At 44.7% G+C, this 16,587-nt stretch overlaps 1 protein-coding gene across 2 annotated transcripts in view; it reads left to right on the top strand.

Annotated features, from left to right (window-relative positions):
* The window catches only part of SGCZ (sarcoglycan zeta), a 1,451,138-nt gene that overhangs the window by 921,482 nt on the left and 513,069 nt on the right, over positions 1-16,587 (top strand). For both annotated transcript variants that reach the window (XM_044295758.1, XM_044295685.1), the window contains one exon: positions 12,160-12,351. In XM_044295758.1, coding sequence (XP_044151693.1) covers positions 12,160-12,351 — 192 coding nt within the window. The remainder of the gene's footprint in view (positions 1-12,159; positions 12,352-16,587) is intronic.

The following is a 16,587-nucleotide window of genomic DNA, read 5'->3' as shown; positions in this document are numbered from 1 at the left end:
GGTAACAAGATCCATCACTGAGACTCCTCCATTACAAAACAATGCACTTGCTTTAAACTCATAACAGTGCGAATGGCAGTGTATTAAATTGGAGAAGACAGAATGTTTTGCCTAGTCACATGATCCACCATCAGAAGCCATTTTATAGACAGGACCTCCATGAATACAGGACAAAAAATGAGGCCAAAAAGGGGCATACCTTATGAAACATATGAAATGGCATGAAAAATATGCAAAATAGCCTATATTTGTAAGTGTCATATAGTCATCTTGCAAACACATTGATCAACAGTAATCAGAAAGTGACCAACCCTTTTAATTTTGAATGAACTTTATTTGAAGACCTCTCAGTACCAGTGGGGTAGTCAAATCCATACTTACCTCTTACTGTTCATTGGATCATGAAGGAAAACATGATAGAAAAGTGAAAGAACTGATGTAGGAGAGATTAGTCGAACAGGCGAGTTTTAAGGGGTTTTCCCAAGTTTTTCTTTGCCCAGGTTTTAAGGCGCTTTCCCAACTCATATAACAATGAGCTATTGTTAGGATAGGACTTCACTTTAGGATGGGTGGGTCCAACTTCTATGACCCCAAACTGTCCTGAGAATGAAACATGTAATGTAGTGCTGTGTCCCTGTCACTGTTTCTCTCTGTACAGCGGCATCTGGCTACTCGACTATGCAGGGATCTGCAGTGCGGCCCCATTCCCCTTCATTCTCAGGATCAATGAGGATCCCAGAGGTGAGACCCCCAACATCATCAAATGATGGGATATTCTAGTGGTATGAAATTCATTTATAAGATGAGTTAAACCACTTTAGCTGATTACTTAAAATTTGACATCAGCCATGGATGATGATGCAGTATTGTACAGAAGGGTAGATGTCACAGTTAATTTCTAAATTGTTGTACTTAATAGTAAGGGTCTATTCACACGTCCGTTTTTTTCTTTCCTGATCTGTTCCGTTTTTTGCTGAACAGATCTGGACCAGATCTGGACCCATTCATTTTCAATGGGTCCTGAAAAAAAACGGACAGCACAATGTCTGATTTTTTTTCAGGACCCATTGAAAATGAATGGGTCCAGATCTGGTCCAGATCTGTTCAGCAAAAAACGGAACAGATCAGGAAAGAAAAAACGGACGTGTGAATAGACCCTAATAGTTTTTAATCTGAAGATTAAAATTGAACACACATCTCTCAAGATTAAAATTGAACACACACCTCTGAAGATTAAAATTGAACACACATCTCTAAAGAGCTAATCTGACTGGTCAACCCCATCTATTAGATATTTATGGTATATCCTGTCTAGAGTTGAGTAAATTGAGTCTTTAGAAAAAAAAATGTCCCAAATGTTTTAAAAATTCTAATTTGACAGATGAAAAGTCATTCAAAGTACTTTTGACTCTGGTACAGTAGATTCATACAGAACCTACAGCGAACATATGTATGCCCAGGTCATTTAAACTACAAACGTCCACATTATTAGCAATAAAATCTCTTTATAGTATACAATCCTTTAAAAACATATAATGGAGTCCACAATATTCAGCGGGATAAAAATACATAAAAGAGGGACCACCGGAATGGGAATGAGTGGTTGTATGAGTGATTTGACTATAGTGCTATATATTAGTTTTTGACCCACACCTGTATTGATCGCGTAATATTTGCATATTACGCGATCATTACCTTGCCGATTTTCGAGTAAAAAAAAAGAATGTAGAATATAACGAATATTTGAATTCGCGAATATTCGACAAATATTCTAAAAAATATTAGCAAAATATCGCAAATTCGAATATGACCCTTGTCGCTCATCACTATTTTCCAACGCGTTTCGCCAATGGCTTCGTCAGGCGAAGTCAAGGGGACAGTAGATTCCTACCCAAATTAAATTTCTTGGCTGATATATCAGACATGAAACACATTTTAGGAAATGATCATCTCTAATCCCGTGAATAAATCAGAAATGTTGCTGGTTTAGAAAAGCTCCCTAAATTAACCAAGAGTAACAGAAAATTAATATGAGAATTTTTGTCATTTTTTTGTTCTACTGAGGTTTACTAATGGGGTCCCCATTCAATGAATGCAAGCAAACTATGTACATGGTTTAAAGGGAACCTGTCACCTCCAACAAACATCCCAAGCCGGCAGCAATAGCCAGCAGCATGTTTGTAACAATCATTTTCTTCCTGCAGGCAGAGAAGCAGAAACTGTAAAAACATTATTTAACCCTCTGCCGGCGCGCTTCTCTAGTCAGGCTTGAAGTCACGGAGTCAGCGGCCTCCTTGCTTCAAGTCACGGTAACCACGCCCCCTTCCCTGCCCCTTTGCTGTGCCATAAATTTTTTACAATTACTAAACAAAATAAAACAATATATAAACTTAATCTCTATTTCTGAAACGTTTCCGCCTGGATTCAAACTCCCAACCTTGTACAGTAGAGGCAAGGATCTTAACTAGAGTTGAGCGGACACCTGGATGTTCGGGTTCGAGAAGTTCGGCCGAACTTCCCGAAAATGTTCGGGTTCGGGATGCGAACCCGATCCGAACTTCGTCCCGAACCCGAACCCCATTGAAGTCAATGGGGACCCAAACTTTTCGGCACTAAAAAGGCTGTAAAACAGCCCAGGAAAGGGCTAGAGGGCTGCAAAAGGCAGCAACATGTAGGTAAATCCCCTGCAAACAAATTTGAATAGGGAAATGAATTAAAATAAAAATTAAATAAATAAAAATTAACCAAAATCAATTGGACAGAGGTCCCATAGCAGAGAATCTGGCTTCACGTCACCCACCACTGGAACAGTCCATTCTCAGATATTTAGGCCCCGGCACCCAGACAGAGGAGAGAGGTCCCGTAACAGAGAATCTGTCTTCATGTCAGCAGAGAATCAGTCTGCATGTCATAGCAGAGAATCAGGCTTCACGTCAGCCACCACTGCAACAGTCTATTGTCATAAATTTAGGCCCAGCACCCAGGCAGAGGAGAGAGGTCCCGTAACAGAAAATCTGGCTTCATGTCAGCAGAGAATCAGTCTTCATGTCATAGCAGAGAATCAGTCTTCATATCATAGCAGAGAATCAGGCTTCACGTCACCCACCACTGTAAGAGTCAATTTTCATAAATTTAGGACCAGCACCCAGGCAGAGGAGAGAGGTCCCGTAACAGACAATCTGGCTTCATGTCAGCAGAGAATAAGTCTTCATATCATAGCAGAGAATCAGGCTTCACGTCACCCACCACTGTAAGAGTCCATTTTCATAAATTTAGGCCCAGCACCCAGGCAGAGGAGAGAGGTCCCGTAACAGACAATCTGGCTTCATGTCAGCAGAGAATTAGTCTGCATGTCATAGCAGAGAATCAGGCTTCACGTCAGCCACCACTGCAATAGTCCATTGTCATAAATTTAGGCCCAGCACACAGGCAGAGGAGAGAGGTCCCGTAACAGACAATCTGGCTTCATGTCAGCAGAGAATCAGTCTTCATGTCATAGCAGAGAATCAGTCTTCATGTCATAGCAGAGAATCAGGCTTCACGTCACCCACCACTGTAAGAGTCCATTTTCATAAATTTAGGCCCAGCACCCAGGCAGAGGAGAGAGGTCCCGTAACAGACAATCTGGCTTCATGTCAGCAGAGAATCAGTCTTCATATCATAGCAGAGAATCAGGCTTCACGTCACCCACCACTGTAAGAGTCCATTTTCATAAATTTAGGCCCAGCACCCAGGCAGAGGAGAGAGGTCCCGTAACAGACAATCTGGCTTCATGTCAGCAGAGAATCAGTCTTCATATCATAGCAGAGAATCAGGCTTCACGTCACCCACCACTGTAAGAGTCCATTTTCATAAATTTAGGCCCAGCACCCAGGCAGAGGAGAGAGGTCCCGTAACAGACAATCTGGCTTCATGTCAGCAGAGAATTAGTCTGCATGTCATAGCATAGAATCAGGCTTCACGTCAGCCACCACTGCAACAGTCAATTTTCATAAATTTAGGACCAGCACCCAGGCAGAGGATAGAGGTCCCGTAACAGACAATCTGGCTTCATGTCAGCAGAGAATAAGTCTTCATATCATAGCAGAGAATCAGGCTTCACGTCACCCACCACTGTAAGAGTCCATTTTCATAAATTTAGGCCCAGCACCCAGGCAGAGGAGAGAGGTCCCGTAACAGACAATCTGGCTTCATGTCAGCAGAGAATTAGTCTGCATGTCATAGCAGAGAATCAGGCTTCACGTCAGCCACCACTGCAACAGTCCATTGTCATAAATTTAGGCCCAGCACCCAGGCAGAGGAGAGAGGTCCCGTAACAGACAATCTGGCTTCATGTCAGCAGAGAATCAGTCTTCATGTCATAGCAGAGAATCAGTCTTCATGTCATAGCAGAGAATCAGGCTTCACGTCACCCACCACTGTAAGAGTCCATTTTCATAAATTTAGGCCCAGCACCCAGGCAGAGGAGAGAGGTCCCGTAACAGACAATCTGGCTTCATGTCAGCAGAGAATCAGTCTTCATATCATAGCAGAGAATCAGGCTTCACGTCACCCACCACTGTAAGAGTCCATTTTCATAAATTTAGGCCCAGCACCCAGGCAGAGGAGAGAGGTCCCGTAACAGACAATCTGGCTTCATGTCAGCAGAGAATCAGTCTTCATATCATAGCAGAGAATCAGGCTTCACGTCACCCACCACTGTAAGAGTCCATTTTCATAAATTTAGGCCCAGCACCCAGGCAGAGGAGAGAGGTCCCGTAACAGACAATCTGGCTTCATGTCAGCAGAGAATTAGCCTGCATGTCATAGCATAGAATCAGGCTTCACGTCAGCCACCACTGCAACAGTCCATTGTCATAAATTTAGGCCCAGCACACAGGCAGAGGAGAGAGGTCCCGTAACAGAGGATCTGGCTTCATGTCAGCAGAGAATCAGTCTGCATGTCATAGCAGAGAATCAGGCTTCACGCCAGCCACCACTGCAACAGTCCATTGTCATAAATTTAGGCCCAGCACCCAGGCAGAGGAGAGAGGTCCCGTAACAGACAATCTGGCTTCATGTCAGCAGAGAATCAGTCTTCATGTCATAGCAGAGAATCAGTCTTCATGTCATAGCAGAGAATCAGGCTTCACGTCACCCACCACTGTAAGAGTCCATTTTCATAAATTTAGGCCCAGCACCCAGGCAGAGGAGAGAGGTCCCGTAACAGACAATCTGGCTTCATGTCAGCAGAGAATCAGTCTTCATATCATAGCAGAGAATCAGGCTTCACGTCACCCACCACTGTAAGAGTCCATTTTCATAAATTTAGGCCCAGCACCCAGGCAGAGGAGAGAGGTCCCGTAACAGACAATCTGGCTTCATGTCAGCAGAGAATCAGTCTTCATATCATAGCAGAGAATCAGGCTTCACGTCACCCACCACTGTAAGAGTCCATTTTCATAAATTTAGGCCCAGCACCCAGGCAGAGGAGAGAGGTCCCGTAACAGACAATCTGGCTTCATGTCAGCAGAGAATTAGTCTGCATGTCATAGCATAGAATCAGGCTTCACGTCAGCCACCACTGCAACAGTCCATTGTCATAAATTTAGGCCCAGCACCCAGGCAGAGGAGAGAGGTCCCGTAACAGACAATCTGGCTTCATGTCAGCAGAGAATTAGTCTGCATGTCATAGCAGAGAATCAGGCTTCACGCCAGCCACCACTGCAACAGTCCATTGTCATAAATTTAGGCCCAGCACCCAGGCAGAGGAGAGAGGTCCCGTAACAGACAATCTGGCTTCATGTCAGCAGAGAATCAGTCTTCATGTCATAGCAGAGAATCAGTCTTCATGTCATAGCAGAGAATCAGGCTTCACGTCACCCACCACTGTAAGAGTCCATTTTCATAAATTTAGGCCCAGCACCCAGGCAGAGGAGAGAGGTCCCGTAACAGACAATCTGGCTTCATGTCAGCAGAGAATAAGTCTGCATGTCATAGCAGAGAATCAGGCTTCACGTCAGCCACCACTGCAACAGTCCATTGGCATATATTTAGGCCCAGCACACAGGCAGAGGAGAGAGGTCCCGTAACAGAGGATCTGGCTTCATGTCAGCAGAGAATCAGTCTGCATGTCATAGCAGAAAATCAGGCTTCACGTCAGCCACCACTGCAACAGTCCATTGTCAGATATTTAGGCCCAGCACCCAGGCAGAGGAGAGAGGTCCCGTAACAGAGAATCTGGCTTCATGTCAGCAGAGAATCTGTCTTCATGTCAGCAGAGAATTATTCTGCATGTCATAGCAGAGAATCAGGCTTCACGTCACCCAACATTGGAACAGTCCATTGGCATATATTTAGGCCCCGGCACCCAGACAGAGGAGAGGTTCATTCAACTTTGGGTAGCCTCGCAATATAATGGTAAAATGAAAATAAAAATAGGATTGAATGAGGAAGTGCCCTGGAGTCCAATAATATATGGTTAAGGGGAGGTAGTTAATGTCTAATCTGGACAAGGGACGGACAGGTCCTGTGGGATACATGCCTGGTTCATTTTTATGAACGTCAGCTTGTCCACATTGGCTGTAGACAGGCGGCTGCGTTTGTCTGTAATGACGCCCCCTGCCGTGCTGAATACACGTTCAGACAAAACGCTGGCCGCCGGGCAGGCCAGCACCTCCAAGGCATAAAAGGCTATCTCTGGCCACGTGGACAATTTAGAGACCCAGAAGTTGAATGGGGCCGAACCATCAGTCAGTACGTGGAGGGGTGTGCACACGTACTGTTCCACCATGTTAGTGAAATGTTGCCTCCTGCTAACACGTTGCGTATCAGGTGGTGGTGCAGTTAGCTGTGGCGTGTTGACAAAACTTTTCCACATCTCTGCCATGCTAACCCTGCCCTCAGAGGAGCTGGCCGTGACACAGCTGCCTTGGCGACCTCTTGCTCCTCTTCTGCCTTGGCCTTGGGCTTCCACTTGTTCCCCTGTGACATTTGGGAATGCTCTCAGTAGCGCGTCTACCAACGTGCGCTTGTACTCGCGCATCTTCCTATCACGCTCCAGTGCAGGAAGTAAGGTGGGCACATTGTCTTTGTAGCGTGGATCCAGCAGGGTGGCAACCCAGTAGTCTGCACAGGTTAAAATGTGGGCAACTCTGCTGTCGTTGCGCAGGCACTGCAGCATGTAGTCGCTCATGTGTGCCAGGCTGCCCAGGGGTAAGGACAAGCAGTCCTCTGTGGGAGGCGTATCGTCATCGTCCTGCCTTTCCCCCCAGCCACGCACCAGTGATGGACCCGAGCTGCGTTGGGTGCCACCCCGCTGTGACCATGCTTCATCCTCATCCTCCTCCACCTCATCCTCGTCCTCCTCGTCCTCCAGTAGTGGGCCCTGGCTGGCCACATTTGTACCTGGCCTCTGCTGTTGCCAAAAACCTCCCTCTGAGTCACTTCGAAGAGACTGGCCTGAAAGTGCTAAAAATGACCCCTCTTCCTCCTCCTCCTCCTCCTCCTCCTGGGCCACCTCCTCTTCCATCATCGCCCTAAGTGTTTTCTCAAGGAGACATAGAAGTGGTATTGTAACGCTGATAACGGCATCATCGCCACTGGCCATGTTGGTGGAGTACTCGAAACAGCGCAACAGGGCACACAGGTCTCGCATGAAGGCCCAGTCATTGGTGGTGAAGTGGTGCTGTTCTGTAGTGCGACTGACCCGTGCGTGCTGCAGCTGAAACTCCACTATGGCCTGCTGCTGTTCGCACAGTCTGTCCAGCATGTGCAAGGTGGAGTTCCACCTGGTGGGCACGTCGCATATGAGGCGGTGAGCGGGAAGGCCGAAGTTACGCTGTAGCGCAGACAGGCGAGCAGCAGCAGGATGTGAACGCCGGAAGCGCGAACAGACGGCCCGCACTTTATGCAGCAGCTCTGACATGTCGGGGTAGTTGTGAATGAACTTCTGCACCACCAAATTCAGCACATGCACCAAGCAAGGGATGTGCGTCAAATTGGCTAGTCCCAGAGCTGCAACGAGATTTCGCCCATTATCACACACCACCAGGCCGGGCTTGAGGCTCACCGGCAGCAACCACTCGTCGGTCTGTTGTTCTATACCCCGCCACAACTCCTGTGCGGTGTGGGGCCTGTCCCCCAAACATATGAGTTTCAGAATGGCCTGCTGACGTTTACCCTGGGCTGTGCTGAAGTTGGTGGTGAAGGTGTGTGGCTGACTGGATGAGCAGGTGGAAGAAGAGGAGGAGGAAGCCGAGAAGGAGGAGGTGGCAACAGGAGGCAAAGAATGTTGCCCTGCGATCCTTGGCGGCGGAAGGACGTGCGCTAAACAGCTCTCCGCCTGGGGCCCAGCTGCCACTACATTTACCCAGTGTGCAGTTAGGGAGATATAGCATCCCTGGCCGTGCTTACTGGTCCACGTATCTGTGGTTAGGTGGACCTTGCTACAGATGGCGTTGCGCAGTGCACACTTGATTTTATCGGATACTTGGTTGTGCAGGGAAGGCACGGCTTTCTTGGAGAAGTAGTGGCGGCTGGGAACAACATACTGTGGGACACCAAGCGACATGAGCTGTTTGAAGCTGTCTGTGTCCACCAGCCTAAATGACAGCATTTCATAGGCCAGTAGTTTAGAAATGCTGGCATTCAGGGCCAGGGATCGAGGGTGGCTAGGTGGGAATTTACGCTTTCTCTCAAATGTTTGTGAGATGGAGAGCTGAACGCTGCCGTGTGACATGGTTGAGACGCTTGGTGACGGAGGTGGTGGTGGTGTTGGTGGTACATCCCCTGTTTGCTGGGCAGCAGGTGCCAACGTTCCTCCAGAGGCGGAGGAAGAGGCCGAGGCGGCAGCAGCAGAAGAGGCCAAGGCGTCAGCAGCAGAAGAGGTAGCAGGGGGAGCCTGAGTGACTTCCTTGGTTTTAAGGTGTTTACTCCACTGCAGTTCATGCTTTGCATGCAGGTGCCTGGTCATGCAGGTTGTGCTCAGGTTCAGAACGTTAATGCCTCGCTTCAGGCTCTGATGGCACAGGCGTGCAAACCACTCGGGTCTTGTCGTCAGCACATTGTTTGAAGAAGTGCCATGCCAGGGAACTCCTTGAAGCTGCCTTTGGGGTGCTCGGTCCCAGATGGCGGCGGTCAGTAGCAGGCGGAGTCTCTTGGCGGCGGGTGTTCTGCTTTTGCCCACTGCTCCCTCTTTTGCTACGCTGTTGGCTCGGTCTCACCACTGCCTCTTCCTCCGAACTGTGAAAGTCAGTGGCACGACCTTCATTCCATGTGGGGTCTAGGACCTCATCGTCCCCTGCATCGTCTTCCACCCAGTCTTGATCCCTGACCTCCTGTTCAGTCTGCACACTGCAGAAAGACGCAGCAGTTGGCACCTGTGTTTCGTCATCATCAGAGACATGCTGAGGTGGTATTCCCATGTCCTCATCATCAGGAAACATAAGTGGTTGTGCGTCAGTGCAGTCTATGTATTCCACTGCTGGGGAAGGGCTAGGTGGATGCCCTTGGGAAACCCTGCCAGCAGAGTCTTCAAACAGCATAAGAGACTGCTGCATAACTTGAGGCTCAGACAGTTTCCCTGATATGCATGGGGGTGATGTGACAGACTGATGGGGTTGGTTTTCAGGCGCCATCTGTGCGCTTTCTGCAGAAGACTGGGTGGGAGATAATGTGAACGTGCTGGATCCACTGTCGGCCACCCAATTGACTAATGCCTGTACCTGCTCAGGCCTTACCATCCTTAGAACGGCATTGGGCCCCACCATATATCGCTGTAAATTCTGGCGGCTACTGGGACCTGAGGTAGTTGGTACACTAGGACGTGTGGATGTGGCAGAACGGCCACGTCCTCTCCCAGCACCAGAGGGTCCACTAACACCACCACGACCATGTCCACGTCCGCGTCCCTTACTAGATGTTTTCCTCATTGTTATGGTTCACCACAACAACAAAAATATTATTTGGCCCAATGTATTGTATTCAAATTCAGCTGAATATAAATTTGAGGCCTAGTATTTAGGCGCTGGGTGACCGGTATGGATTTACTAACAGAATTAGACTTGGAAATGCACAGTAGCGTGTGTGTGAAGTTATTCTGAATGACCCTATGTGCACCTTGAATATTATATACCCTTTTAGGGATAGATTTCAAATAGCTCTGATATAGCAGAAACCACTAAATTATGAAATTGCTAAATTGGGAATTGTATTTCAACCCAGAACAAAAAAATGTGCTTTGACGGACACTAAATAACTTTCCCATCCACAACAGGACAGCGGTAACTACAGATTTAGCGGGATATAAATTTGAGGCCTAGTATTTAGGCGCTGGGTGACCGGTATGGATTTACTAACAGAATTAGACTTGGAAATGCACAGTAGCGTGTGTGTGAAGTTATTCTGAATGACCCTATGTGCACCTTGAATATTATATACCCTTTTAGGGATAGATTTCAAATAGCTCTGATATAGCAGAAACCACTAAATTATGAAATTGCTAAATTGGGAATTGTATTTCAACCCAGAACAAAAAATGTGCTTTGGCGGACACTAAATAACTTGCCCATCCACAACAGGACAGCGGTAACGACAGATTTAGTGGGGTATAAATTTGAGGCCTAGTATTTAGGCGCTGGGTGACCGGTATGGATTTAGTGACAGAATGAGACTGGGATATGGCCAAAAAATAACCACACTATTGCTGGTTAAATGCACTTGGTGTGACAGCTTGACCAACCACACTACTGAGGGTTAAATGCACTTGGTGACGGGCGCAGCTTGCCCCTGATGTAGTATATGGCCAAAAAATGAACAGACTATTGCTGGTTAAATGCACTTGGTGTGACAGCTTCACACTGATGTAGGCTTTAGCCAAAAAACAACCACACCATTGAGGGTTAAATGCACTTGGTGACAGGCGCAGCTTGCCCCTGATGTAGTATATGGCCAAAAAATAAACAGACTATTGCTGGTTAAATGCACTTGGTGTGACAGCTTCACCCTGATGTAAGCTTTAGCCAAAAAACAACCACACCATTGAGGGTTAAATGCACTTGGTCGCAGCTTGTGCTGGCGCACCTAAAGACACAAAATGGCCGCCGATCACCCCAGAAAAAAGTGACTGACAAACGGTCTCGGCAGCCTAAAAACAGTGAACAATTGAATTTCAGCAGCTCAGTGATGCACAGCTGCAGATCGATCGATTAATCAAGTCCTTTGGAGGAGTTAATCTGCCTAATCTCGCCCTACTGTCGCAGCCGCAACCTCTCCCTACGCTAATCAGAGCAGAGTGACGGGCGGCGCTATGTGACTCCAGCTTAAATAGAGGCTGGGTCACATGGTGCTCTGGCCAATCACAGCCATGCCAATAGTAGGCATGGCTGTGACGGCCTCTTGGGGCAAGTAGTATGACGCTTGTTGATTGGCTGCTTTGCAGCCTTTCAAAAAGCGCCAAGAAAGCGTCACAAAAGCGCCAAGAAAGCGACGAACACCGAACCCGAACCCGGACTTTTACGAAAATGTCCGGGTTCGGGTCCGTGTCACGGACACCCCAAAATTCGGTACGAACCCGAACTATACAGTTCGAGTTCGCTCATCCCTAATCTTAACCACTACACTATAGAGCTGCATGTTAACCTGCACAGAAATATAAAATAAGTCTTCTACTGAATAGGAATACTTACTACATCAGAAACTTCTACAGTATGAGGTTTTTCTAACACTGTCTAGTATTCAGCTTTATAGCTGAGAGGATAAGGTCCTTGCCTCTATTGGAGAAGGTTGGTAGTATAGATCATACAAGTGTATTACTGTAGTGTAGCGGTGGCATGAAGCGCACAGCGTCATAGCAACCAATGACGCCATGCAATCCTGCTGTCAGCAGGATGCCAGGCCGGGATACAACGGACCGCTCACGTCCTTGTGCATTCGGCCTAATGCACATAGTTTTGGAAAGGAATGTCCAAAAACTCACATACTTAGGTCAGGTGTCCACATACTTTTGATTATATACAGTATAAAAAAATATTGTGCACAGTTGGGACATATTTCAGTAAAAATGTCATATTTATTGCACTATAATGTTTTATGTTCTCTAGATAACCTAAAAAGTTATATTTATTTATTATTTTTATAAACTATGATTTAATCTATTGTTATTTTGTATTCACTTTTTAGATGACACGGGAACAGTACATATTGGCCACACAACAAAATAATCTACGAGCAGAAAACACTCAGTTTTATCCCGTTGGAATTTATGGATGGCGGAAGAGGTGCTTGTACTTCTTTGTGCTACTACTGTTGGTTACCATGATTGTTAACTTAGCAATGACAATATGGATTTTGAAGGTTATGAATTTTACAGTGGTAAGTAATATTATTACTATTAGGTCAATTAATTCTTACTTACTATATTTTGTTATGATTATTTTAAGATTGTGTGAGGGATTTACCTACAGTATATAATTCAATATTCTTATAATATATGCATTGGACCGTTTACTGATACTGGAATTTATAGATATCCATATTTAAACTATAACATACCTTACTTATAATGGAGATTTATGTTTAATCATTTAAAGGTGTATATTTGCATTATTGTTTTTAAAATTTTAAGCCATCTAAATTAAAAAAGATTTGCAGATAGCTTTAATTTAAATATTCTACCATTTTGGGTCTATGTGACCAATATGTATCCATGGTTACAGACTACAAAAAAAAAAAAAAACCTCTGTAGTGTGAACCAGCAGTCATGTGTTATACTACTCTGTCACAAAATAGCCGAATGTTTTTAATGAGTACATTAAATTTATTGAGGAAATTTAACCCCTTCACCCTGTTATGCATTTTAGGCCTTGGTGTACAAGTAATTGTTTTCATATTTTCCTTGTCGCAATCCAACGGCTATAACTTTTTCTTTTTCCGTATATGCAGCCATACGAGGGCTTGCTATTTGCAGGACAATTTGTAGTTTTTATTGGCACCATTTTGAGGTGCCAATAACTTATCGCTTAACTTTTATTAATTTTTCTGAGGTGGATGGCAAAAAACTGCAATAATGGCACTAAGTTTTTACAGTATAATTTTTTTTGTATTTTAATACTTTTGCGCAATCAAAACCTTTTCTAAAAAATGTTTTTGCATTGCCACCTCCCAAGACCCATATCATTTTTTTTTTTTTTTTTTTTCTACAGAGCTGTGAGGGCTGGATTTTAGAGGGAATGCTCGGAGTTTTCATTTTGGAGTACATAACTTTTTTTATCACTTTTATGTAGTTCTTTTGGTGGTGAATAAGAAAGAAACTGCAGTTTTGGCAGTTCTTTTTACAGCATTCAAAATAATTGCATAATAATTGTGTTGTGGGGGTTGGTACAGACAGGTGATACCAAATATGTGGAGGGGATTTCATTTTTGCATTTTTTTCCATTGAAAAGCTTTTTTTTATTTTCAATGGAAAAAGTGCATTTTTTACTTGGATAGTTTCACTTATTATTATTATTTTTTTTTTACCATTTACTAGTCCTACCAGGGAACTTTAATAGGCAATATTTTGATTTCTCCTACAATACAGTTGTATTGCTAATGTAGTACAAATGTATATATGTATTATAAAGTGCTGGCACAGCCTGAGTCAATAGCAGGCCATGTCAGAGAGGTGAAGCCTGCTAGGAATATACAGCAGGTAGGTCTGGGTCTTCATTAGGTCCCCAGCTACTATGTAAAGACATCAGAACCTATTTACCATATCATCTAAGGGCTTAAACATCCCAGACTGAAGCCCCTGCCAGACCTCGAGACCCATGCAACCCTTAGGCTAGGGCTACACGATGACACGTGTCACACTACAAAAAGACGCGCGACACATAGTGCACAACTGCACTGCAACACGTGTCGCGCAACAATTTTTATAATGATATTCTATGGTGACATGCGACATGCTGTGACTGCGACAGTCGTGGAAAAATCCATCTTAGATGTATTTTTTGCTGTCATGTCGCAGTCGCAGCATGTCACAGTTCAACATCATAGACTATCATTATAAAAATTGTTGCGCGACACAAGTTGCAGTGTAGCCCTAGCCTTACTCTAGGCTCCAGTAAAAAGGTAGAGACCAAAAAAAAAAAGCCCATTAATGACCACTGTAAAAAACAAAACAAAAAAAAAAACATCAGAAATCATTAAGGTGTTCAGCAATACCTGGTTTCAAACATGGACATTCCCTTTAAGCATGTACAACAAACTATGCATTGTTTTAGCAAGTATAAGCAAGTTATCTCTACTTTTAGCCAAAAATCACTTAGAGGAATATACAAACTCTTCAGTATTATTATATTTTAAGATCAATTTGCATATATGTTAATGTTATATGGATAATATATTTAATACAGCACATTGAAATGATTATTGTTTGTATTATTTATTTTACCAATATTAATTATACATTTATTAGGTTGTATGCAATTTATATATTGTAATATATATTTTAGAGCACACTGAACTTTAACCGCCTCCGGACCGCCTAACGCAGGATCGCGGTCCGGAAGCGGCTGTCCCAGGCAGAGTGACGCATCTATGCGTCATCTCGCAAGACGCGAGACTTCCTGTGAACGCGTGCACACAGGCGCGCGTTCACAGGATCGGCAGGTAAGAGAGAGGATCTACAGCCTGCCAGCGGCGATCGTTCGCTGGCAGGCTGTAGATGCGATTTTTTTAACCCCTAACAGGTATATTAGACGCTGTTTTGATAACAGCGTCTAATATACCTGCTACCTGGTCCTCTGGTGGTCCCTTTTGCTTGGATCGACCACCAGTGGACACAGGCAGCTCTGTAAAGTAGCACCAAGCACCACACTACACTACACCCCCCTGTCACTTATTAACCCCTTATTAACCCCTGATCACCCCATATAGACTTCCTGATCACCCCCCTGTCATTGATCACCCCCCTGTTAGGCTCCATTCAGACGTCCGTATGTGTTTTACGGATCCACGGATCCATGGATCGGAACCGCAAAACACATACGGACGTCTGAATGGAGCCTTACAGGGGGGTGATCAATGACAAGGGGGTGATCACCCCATGTAGACTCCCTGATCACCCCCCTGTCATTGATCACCCCCCTGTCATTGATCACGCCCCTGTAAGGCTCCATTCAGACGTCTGTATGTGTTTTACGGATCCATGGATCGGATCCGCAAAACACATACAGACGTCTGAATGGAGCCTTACAGGGGGGTGATCAATGACAGGGGGGTGATTACCCCATATAGACTCCCTGATCACCCCCCTGTCATTGATCACCCCCCTGCAAGGCTCCATTTAGACATTTTTTTGTCATAAGTTAGCGGAAATTGAGTTTTTTTTGTTTTTTCTTCACTCAGGAACGTGGTCTTATCAGTTCAATAGGTGATGGGTACTAGATTTATAAGGGACAGAACCAATCAGTGCTTATAAAATAAGCTTACAATGCATTTCACCTCTGGTTCTTCCACTTTAATTCATTTTAAATACCCAACATCAGGACCTATTCTATATACAGTATATTTGGATCTATAAAATAAAAGAAAAATACCTTCACAATACAGTCATTTTCCAAGATATGTTTGGATTTAAAAAATGTTGATTTAAACTGATAAAAGATCATAAAGTATGCATGTAATGTAATATAGTGTTTATATCTGGGGATATTGTGTTGTGATATTTACTGAATTGCGTTAAGGATTCAGTTACCACGGACCATAACACAATTCCATGATAGAATGCATAATGGAATGCCTTTAGAGGCATTCCGTTATTCATTCCGTCATAATTGAAGTCTATGGCCTGCATAACGAATCCGCCCAATTTCCGTTATGCAAGAGAGGACACCAGCATAACGGAAACCGGACGAATTCTTTATGCAGGCCATAGACTTCTATTATGACAGAATAAATAATGGAATGCCTCTAAAGTAGAGTTGAGCGAACCCAAACTGTAAAGTTCGGGTTCGTACTGAACTTTAGGATTTTTTGACCCTGGAACTGAACCCGAACATTTCAGTAAAAGTTTAGTTTCGAGTTCGGTGTTTGGTGATTTAATGGCGCTTTTTGAAAGGCTGCAGGGCAGCCAATCAACAAGAGTTTAGCTTATGTGCCCTTAGAAGTCATCAGAGCCATGCCTACTAATGTCATGGCTGTGATTGGCCAGTGCAGCATGGGACCCAGCCTCTATATAAGCTGGAGTCACATAGCGCTGCACGTCACTCTGCTGTTACTAGTGTAGGGAGATGATGCTGCTGCTGTGAGGGAGAGAATAGGAAAGAATCTAGCTGATATCAGAACCTGTTGTTTACTCTGCGATCTACAGCAATTTTTTTTTTTGTGTGGGTGCAATGGAACATTTTTTTGCCCTGCCCTGGTCCCAGTGACACAGAAAAATAAGTTTTATCTGTCTGTTAGTTAAGTGGGTGTCGGCGGCTATTTTGCGCAAGTTCAGAGCACCAGCACTGCATATGTGCCAGCGACAATAATTTAACACTGTTCTTTTAGTTCAGTGGGCAACATATACCCATTTTTTAAGTGCACCTGTACCTGCACTGCATATGTGCCAGGGGAAGGGAA

This window comes from Bufo gargarizans, chromosome 1 (genome assembly GCF_014858855.1).
Source record: "Bufo gargarizans isolate SCDJY-AF-19 chromosome 1, ASM1485885v1, whole genome shotgun sequence".
Classification (NCBI taxonomy): Eukaryota; Metazoa; Chordata; class Amphibia; order Anura; family Bufonidae; genus Bufo; species Bufo gargarizans.
The sequence above is the reverse complement of the archived record's forward strand: the minus strand, read 5'-3'. Positions and strand labels throughout refer to the sequence as shown.